Below are 9,693 nucleotides of genomic sequence, written 5' to 3' on the forward strand. Positions count from 1 at the left end.
TTAATATAATGCATTGTATTATAAAAAAGACATTACAAAAAGGTATTATCCTCATTTTATAGGAAATAAAATTTAAGATTATTGAAAGAGAAGCAAAAAACTCAAATGTACTAGGCATTCCAGGAAATACACTGGCAGATATTCCTTAAATTGGTTTACAAATAGTAAATAAAGAAAAAGTATGATATAATAAACAACAGTTTCCCATCTTCAAGATCTGAGCTGGAAAATATCAACACAACACTATGTTCAATGAATGTTAAAACAGCAGTCGAATCATGTTATTTTACAACGGTGACACAGAACTTTCATTCTCTGCTAGGACGCAGAACCCCATTCTAGATGATTGTTAGAAAGTAAAGCCATTATGCCTTAAAACAGGGCCTTCTTGGGTTATAATTCCCATGACCTAATTTTTGCTCATCCATTGTCACAGCCCAGGAAGGAGGATGCCATCCTGAGCCAGTGGTCTCACACGGTAATCACAGTCTGTGCAACTACAACACCTAATGGTGTGTCCCTGGAACCAAATGCAACAAAGTCTAAGATCCACGCCCACAGCCTAATGAGAACAAAGAGAATGGAGTCCTGCATCCGCCCAGAGATCGTTCATTGCTAGAAGAACTTCAGGTGGGAGGTACCTGGTTAACAGAAGCATCTGTATTAGCCACAGGTGAAGGAGAGCGACAGGCTGGCGGAGAAGAAATCTCACTGTTGGTTCCCTCCTCCCCAGACTCCTCAGTGACAGGTGACAGCAAAGTGTGACAGCGACCTGCAGTCATCTGCCACGTAAAATGTAGCCCAAAGGACATGAAAATCAGTTAGCTATGTTAACAAAACACCTGACCAGGCACAGGTCAAAACAGAGATTATATTAAAACAAAGGTCAGAATTATTGAGACTCAAATTCACATATTAATTCTGTGTTAGTATTTAAAAGTTTCATCTTCAAAAGAATATGTTCTAGAAATCATTTGTAAAACAACCAGGGATGTGAGTGCATATGACATTTAAGAGTTTTTGGTGTTGATTAAATACTTCTTTTATTTTCCTTTTTTAAATTGTATCTTTGAAAATAACTAGAAAAATCATGAATCATACAAACAAAAAAGGGGTCTATGAAATAAAGCTTGGTATTTGTGGACCCAAAGTAAGAGTATATTGCCAAATGGGCCCAGGTATATACATTCTCCGAGGCATAGAACATACAAGGGAAAATACACAGCACTGGAAAACATCATAGTTACTAAAATACTCAATGCATTTTAAATGTCAAATGTATGCGGAGATAATGGTGCAGAATAGAAAATACCAAAGATTATTTTAATCCAAAGCTAAACTTTGGATTGTCTATTTTCTTATTTTTCTAACAATCGCTTTTTTTCTAAATTTCATTAAACACTTACACAGCAGAGTACATGCACAAATGTAGTTAGCTAGTTAGCTTGGAAAACACAACTAAATATGTGTACCACGATTCTCCCATCCCCCAGAAAATTAAAACACTGTGCAAAGGAATTTTTCTTTAAAGCGCAGAGCCTCTCAGTATTATTTCTAAATTATGAACGAAAGCGAGACATGTTCAGTAATTCAGCGGTCTGAGGCAGATAGTTTCATTTCACCTGTCACTGTTTACAGTGTCAAAGATTGGCTCCTGCCCAAATGTAGTCAAAGAGTTAAGGAAACTAACTGTTCCTCAATTTGAATCTGCAAAATCTAAGGCTGATCCCTGAAATAAACCGTGGAGAGGGAACGCGGAGCCACTAGCCGGCTCTGGTCAGAAGAGCAGAGCGGCCAGGACTGGCTGGAGCCTTACCATGACCACAGAGGGGTGGGCCGAGGGCGCGGGGAGGAGCTCCCCATCCAGGTCCTCCGTGCCTCCCGCCAGCCCGTCGACCTCGGTCACCGTCAGAAGCATGGTGGCGTGCTTGGCTTTCATCGTCAGCATCTTGCACTTGGAATTCAAAGAGGCGATCTGCTCCTGGTAGCCCTTGATCTTCTGAGCCAGCTCCTGAGGAAACATCCCCCCCGCCCCCGGGGTGTCAGAGCAGCATCAAAAGGAAACAGAAGTAGCAGCGTTCACCTTCCTGCTGGGCCGGCCAATGGGAGCGCAGAGCTGCGCGGGGCGGCGGCCGCGGCACAGCCGGGGAGGCAGGATGTGGCGGAGCAGGCGGCGACTCAGGCCCCACGGCGCGCGGCCCGACCCCCGCGCTGCAGCCGCCCGGCCCACCGACCGCACACGTGCGGGGAGCTGGCGGCGCCACAGAAACAGAAACCGTGCGGTGCAAGTGAGAGACGCCTCATCTAATCGCGAGAGATACCCCATATTGAACCATGAACATTAAGAACTGGCAACTTTCGTGCAAATGCGAAAGCATCTGAGATGTACCAGATGGTTCATGCCATGGAAATTAGGTCATGTGATGACTAAAACTACAAAAAAATGCAATGCTCAGCTCTTACCATGCTGAGTACCTCCAACAGAGATGACAGTCGTTTATTATGGAAAGAGTTGCATAGTAAACTACCTGTCTGTTCCTGTTCCTCGTTTCTTTTTTCTAGGTAAGTTAGATATTACAAAGGAAACTTGGATTTCCTATGCAGATTATCCCCCAAATAAACTCTGTACATTCATCAGATTTTCTTTCATGTGCTCCATCATGTCTCAAATGTTGCTGATGCTCCAAACCAGAGCTTTGAATTTCATGTGCAGTTCAAATGTAATGGCTTTTAGTTCCATTTGCCTTGGAAAAAAAATTATTGTGAGAGATATAGGTTTTTAAATTTTTACTAAGAGCTTATTGGAAATATATTCTGCATAGCGCAGAGCTCTTAAAAAGGTAATTATAGATTCATTTTAGAGTATGGTAATTCTAAAATATTCAAGTTATACTTTTTGCTTAAATATTAAATGTAATAAATATTAAATGCTGAAGTTATACTTCCTTGCATCTTTAAAATATGAAAATGTATATTCCAAAACATGAATCCTGAAAGTATAAAACTATTACTATTTTTTATCCCTTTCATTTGGCCCTTTGCCTAAGAAGCTTTCATTTAGTGACAGAGACATTAAATGTCATTGTATAGAACACATTTTTTGACAGATATTAAATGTCATTGGCTTTTAAATGATTGCATGTGTTTATACATCTATATATGTGTGTGTGTGTGTGTGTGTGTGTGTGTGTGTGTGTGTATACAGTCATCCCTCTGTATCTGAAGGGGAGTGGTTCCAGGACCCCCCTTGGATACCAAAATCCAGGGATACTTAAGTCCCTGATAGAAAATGGCACAGTATTTGCATATAACGTACACACATCCTCCCGAATACTTTAAATTTCTAGATTACTTATAATACCTAATACACGGTAAATGCTATGTAAATAGGTGTTATACTATATTGTTTAGGAAATAATGACAAGAAAAAAACATGAACAGGTATAGATGCAACCATCCATTGTTTTTTCAAATATTTTCCATCCATGGTTAATTGAATCCATGGATGTGGAACTCACAGATAGGAAGAGCCAACTGTATATGTGTATAAAACACACACACACACACACACACACACATCTATCTTATCTTATTAAACAAAGGATTTAAAAAAGTAGAAATCATTGTTTCTTTACCTCTGAGGATGCGGATACTTAATTAAACCTACTAGAGCTCTTTAAGGAAAAAATAGTGATAAAAATAGCTATTTACTATACCCCGTCTAGTGGCTAGCACATGGATACTCGAGAATACTTCTTATATTTAGTTAACATGCACATGTAGAAGATATCTACCAGCTTACTGGACTCCTTGAATTCCAAGTCACTAAGCTTTCTTACCATGGCTTGCAGCATTAGGGTGAATTTGAGGACTCTTTGTGAAGACAGAGTTAGTCTTAGCCCTTGTACCCTTTGTAACCACATGGCTGGGCCCAGCTCCCTACTGTAGTACCCTGCAAAGGTGTACTGACAGCAAGCCCCTGTTTCCTAAGCTGGAATTCTCAACTGTATTGTGTATAAACCTCATTTGGGTTGTTTGTTAACAATGCAACTTTGGGCACCACTTCCAAAGATTTTGATTTACTAGGTTTATGAGAATTTGCGTTTCATAGTTAGCCCATTTGACTCTAACATATGCAACTCTCTTTGAGAAACAGTACTCTAGAACTTTCTTCTTAAGTGTAAACCTGCTTGTATCTCATTACCTTCATGTGTTGGTTATTCATCTGTGATCAAATCCACTAAAATAAAATGGAGCACTGGATTAATGTGTTATTATTCTCATGAAGCACACACACACACACACACACACACACACACACACGTATTTAAATTTTTACTAGGTAATTCAAAAAATGTTTGTAAAGGTGAGAACTTCAGATACAATGGCCACTCAAAGAAAAGTTGCCCTGTATGGGCAGCAGCCTGTGTCAGATGGAGAGCAAAGAGGGGTAAGTATTCTCTCCTGTGATTTAAAAGTGGCCAGATAATTTTTTCAAATTAAATGCAACCTTTCAAAAATTACAGAAAATAAAACGTAAATTTCTTACAAATAATAAATTATTAGTTATTTTTATGAGTTAAAGCAATCCATATGGAAACCAGACTCACCTTAAGATTGAAATTCAATTAAATGCAGACTGAAAATACAGGAAAAAACCCTCTTCCCAATTTTTATGTGATCATCGGTCAGGCTTTCTCTACTAGGCACTTCCCTTCCTGTGTTTGTTTTATACATACAATGAACCTCACAGAGGACTGCATCATGGTTTACATGAAAATGTGTTGTAAATTACATGACAGAACTAACAAAAATCAACACTGATGTTCAGAATTGTGAGGAGAAAATAGAACAAAATAAATAGATCACTGAAATAGGAGCCAGGAAGGCACAGTTTGCTGCTGACTATGTTGAAAGCTCACTCTGCAACCTTGGGTGAGTCATTTATTTTCCTGGGACTTCATTATTCTCTTTTGTACAACGAAATAGCCCAAATAGTTTCTGCAACAGTGGAAAAATCACGAATTTGGAGCCAAAGACACTGGGTTTGAGTCCACTTTTCATTGAGTTACTAGATTTGGGGGCTCTGGGAATCACTTTAAAAAAACCAGTTTTTTTATCAGTAAAATGGAGACAAAAAATTATTATCTCATAGTGTTATTATAAAAAATGATGTAAAACATTGTAAATTATTTTTAAAAATATAAACCAAAAAACTTTAGTAATTATCATTATTATTCCAAATAAGACTTTAAAAAATATTTTCTGTACCATGAGAGAAGAAGAGTTGTCACAACAAAATTCTGGATCTTACGAAATGCGATTAAAAATAGTTTCAAAATAAATATGTAATATATATGCTAATATATGTGTTACATAAACAGTGGTTTCAAAATTTGCACAACATATTTTCATTTAACCAGTGCCTAAGAGAAATTGTTAACATAGATGCCTACAGTTGTAGGAGTAAATGTGGGTGGGACATTTAAATTATTTTGTAAATAATATATAAATGTAAGTGATTAGTGTACTGTATATATCAAGAAATTAAAGAATAAATTGCATTTGGAGAATGGGGGTAAGCTTTTCCATCTTTAAAAGGCAACACTAGACTCTTCTGAGAACCTAATTATGATATTTGGTTTGGAAAATATCATACAGCAGCAATAGTTTGCTGCTCTCATAGCAAAGTTAAAATAGAGCAGATGGAAGGGTAAATTAAATGTCTATCCTTGGCACAGAGAAATAAGACACCTCCCTCCCAGTTACTTACCAAAATTCATGGCGCTATGCACCAGCCCCCAAGAGAAAGAGTGTATACTTGACTTATACGGAATTGACAAGTTAGGAAAGGAAATTCACTGCTCAGTCACTGGAGAGCTATGATCTTTGAGACCAGGTCTGCACAAGGAGTGTCCAAGTCCTAAGGTCACAATGATGCCAAAGGAACAAGGAAGGAAGAACATTTGAAAATGGGGGAAATGCTAACAGGTCCAATGTGAAAATTAGTAAACAACATGGACCATCCTCTGATTTTGGTGAAAGGGACCGAAATGACTTAATATTTGACAGAACAAATTTTCTTTTTACTATGAAATACTCCTTTGTTAAGAGGACAATCAATGTAGCAAAGCTTTGAGCGTTGCTTTTTCTTGCAGGTTTTAAAACCAGGAAGTGGACTGTGTTTTAGTGTATTAACCATGAGAATTCTGGGTTCAGGAGACAACCAGTGGGTCCCAGTGGAGATGTTTCAAGAGGTTGTAAAATCAAGGGAAAGACTCATGTTAAGGATCAGCAAAAATTGCACTCAGGATGCAAAGATGGTCAAAGCAGCTGCTCAAGAACTGAACACACTACATGCAGGACGGGGGAAACTTTTCTCTTTTACTCACCAGAAACAAATCATATATTCTAATCAAGCCAGTTTCCTGCCCTGGGTATTCTGCCTACATTCCGGTCTCACCTCATGCCGAGAAATCTGGGCTTGCAGCTCCTGGATGTTACTGGTGGCCACGGGTTTATCCTCAATTTCCCTGTGAGCTCCTTCTATCAGTTGCTGGAGATGTTTCATTTCTTGCTCATATTGTTCATACTGCACCACAGCCTCCTTTGGAAAAGAAAACCACACAGACACACACATATAATTTTCTTTCTCTATCAGTAAGTGGGTAAGTGATCCTGTACCATGTCTGCTAAACTGAATGTTAACTCCTATTCACCTGTGTGTCTAGGAAATAAAGAGATGATGGGTAAAATCCCTAGATGGTTCAAATTCTTAACTTAGATATTTCAGAGATCTCTCTCTAAAATATTGTGGCAAAATTATTGATGGAATCCAAAACAGTTAAGTGGTTAGGATTCCCTCTTCTCTCTACTCGTATTGTCCTGAGAATGGAACATAATGGTCAGAAGGTGGGAAGCAGTATGGAAAACATGATTATTTCATTTTTCCATTCAAGAAATACTGAATATATAAGTAAGAAACTCAACTAAGCACTGCAGTAGGGGGAAAAAATATGAATTACCCGTGACTTCCAGACCCAGGAATTTACTGTCTAACAAATTACAAGACATTGTGAGGGGCAAGGATGGTTGGCCAAATGGACCACTAGCGATTTGATCAGAAGCTATTTATGCAAATTTTTTGGATAAAGTAGGAAATATTACCTGAAAGGAGATATAAGGCAAACAGTGTCATTTCTTCATGGTAAATGATTTTCTCTTATTAGGTGAAGAGACTAAGAGTTAAATTTGAGTTCACTTTTTAGATACTCAAAAGAAAATGCATTTAATACCTCAACAAGTTGACATGAAAAAAAGGTCTGTAACATAGGATAACAGTTAACCCATATTACCAGGTTCTAGCTGATTTTCAGGTAAATAATAAGAGATAAAAATATATAATTGCATATTAAATTAACCTTTGTGAGTTATTCTTTATAGAAAATACCTCAACAAGTTGACATGAAAAAAAGGTCTGTAACATAGGATAACAGTTAACCCATATTACCAGGTTCTAGCTGATTTTCAGGTAAATAAAAAGAGATAAAAATATATAATTGCATATTAAATTAACCTTTGTGAGTTATTCTTTATAGAAAATATCACTACACGATAGTTTTCACCAAAGGATATTTTTTATATAGCTTTCCCTAGGCTTTTGTGGGTGATCCAAATGACAGTATTTTAATGTCCTTATTTTATAAAAACCACAACAGCCTGTCAGATTTAACACTCTGGATGTGTTTTGATGGCTGAGCCCACACAATGCTAAGAAAAGAAGCCCGTGACTCATGCGCGCTGGCTCTGCCGCGTGGGCGCCGCAGCACCTGCCTGCATGATGTTGCACTGCTGGATGGCCGTGTGCTGCAGCCGGCTGGCCTCCTCCTGCAGGTGCAGAGCGGCATGGCACAGCGGTAAGCTGGCGACCACGTCCTCGGGGATCCGGAGGGCGCTCTGGCAGAGCTGCACAGCTTGCACCTTTGGCTTTAGTGACTCCATCTCGGACAACAAATGCTGAAAGTGCAATTATATAGTTCAAAGATTTAATATTTTAATCATTTATTTCATAAGCAAAAGACATTTACTAAATTATAGCTATGTTACAAGTTATGAACATTTTGCAAGGAATATTTTTTAAACAACGCCAAGTTTAAGAAGCATTTTTCCTTGTTATCCTCTTTTTAAAATATAGGTCCCCACCCACTCACCCTAACTTATTTTTGTTTACCTGTCGATGACAGAGTTGCTCCTTGAGACTAAGACGTCCAACTTCTGGAGAAGTCAGGGTTGTCTGGGCTTGCTCCAAAGCAGCTTGTAAGTTTCTTAGCTCTGCTTCAAATTTTTTCATATCCTGGAGAGTAAAAGCCACTTGATTATCAATATATCGCACTCGAAGTCATGGGTGAAGAAAAACATCACAGTCAAAAAACCTTATTACAGGTGAACATCGTGTTTCCATAGTGGCATTGCCATTTTCTTTTAATGATAGACTTTCTTTCTTTTTCTTTTTCTTTCTTTTTTTTTTTTTTTTACCTTAGCTGCATCGTGGAGGTTCTGCAAACGAATTTTGATCATCTGTCTCAACTCCTCAGTCTCTCGTCCCAGTTCTGCCACTTGCTGGGACATTTTTTCTGTACAGTACACGCTAGTGAGGCACTGTAATCTCTCAGTCATTGCTTCCAGATCACTGTGAATTTCTTCAGATTCTTCCAGCAGGGTCTAGAGTGAATCGTCAATATTTGTGACATTGACAAGCAGGCCGAGAGGTATAGGTACGCAATATGGTGAGGGATAAAGTGCTCTGTGTAGGTTCTGGGTGTACGTTATTGTGTTTAACCTTCGCACCCCTGTGCCCACTCCCCATTTGGTAGGCACCTACTGTTATCCCTTTCTCACAAAAAAACCAAATCATAGTTCAGGAACCATAAACACCGTGCAGAGGCCACGTATTATTAAGTGTGAGGCCGTGAGGCTCAGGCTCTGTCAACCCCAAGCTGTCCCCTCGTGAGAGTCGGGACATGAGTATTCCAGCAATGGCGAAGCTCGAATACCTTGGGTGTCTTAACCATGTCTCTGGGTCTAACTTTTCCCATATTTAAACTAAAGAAGTACTTTTCAGCTCTCTTCTTCTATATCTAAGACCTAAGTGCATATTAATCTAAGAAGAGAAAATTAAGAGCATTACAAACAAAAACCACGAATCACTTGCTTTAAGTGAAACAAAGGAGTAGAAGCTACCTGCAATATCAAGAGAAGAAACACAGCGCTCGCCATTCAGAACGCTATCATCAGCTGTCTCTAGCAGTAATACAAATGGATCAATAACCACATAATATGCATTATACAAAACACAAAGTGAAAGAGAAGCCGTGTTAAGGGATGACACAGGTGAGATGTGCTCCAACCTGCTGGAAGGTTGGGAGGGGGGCCCTTGGAAGAGTCACATCTGAGCTCAGTGAGAATGATGTTTGCAATTTGACAGATGGGGAGAAAGAGGAAAGATATTTTACACTGAAGGAACAGCATATGCAAAGGCAAAGAGGTGAGTGAGCACCGAATGTGCAGTTAGTGGGGTATGTGATGTGCAAGCATCAGATATGGGAGATGGGATATTATTCTTAAGCAATAGACTCTATTTTAAAAAATAAAGTACTTTCTTGTCTCACAATGGATGTAATACATATATATTAT

At 38.8% G+C, this 9,693-nt stretch overlaps 1 protein-coding gene across 1 annotated transcript in view; it reads right to left on the bottom strand.

Moving 5' to 3' along the window:
* SYNE1 (spectrin repeat containing, nuclear envelope 1) overlaps window positions 1-9,693 on the bottom strand; it is a 534,160-nt gene that overhangs the window by 195,795 nt on the left and 328,672 nt on the right. Inside the window, 6 exon segments of the mRNA XM_012646782.1 lie at window positions 642-782; window positions 1,817-2,011; window positions 6,464-6,607; window positions 7,834-8,016; window positions 8,231-8,353; window positions 8,536-8,721. Coding sequence (XP_012502236.1) covers window positions 642-782; window positions 1,817-2,011; window positions 6,464-6,607; window positions 7,834-8,016; window positions 8,231-8,353; window positions 8,536-8,721 — 972 coding nt within the window.

Source organism: Propithecus coquereli, unplaced genomic scaffold (genome assembly GCF_000956105.1).
Source record: "Propithecus coquereli isolate 6110/MARCELLA unplaced genomic scaffold, Pcoq_1.0 Scaffold25, whole genome shotgun sequence".
In the NCBI taxonomy this organism is placed as follows: domain Eukaryota; kingdom Metazoa; phylum Chordata; class Mammalia; order Primates; family Indriidae; genus Propithecus; species Propithecus coquereli.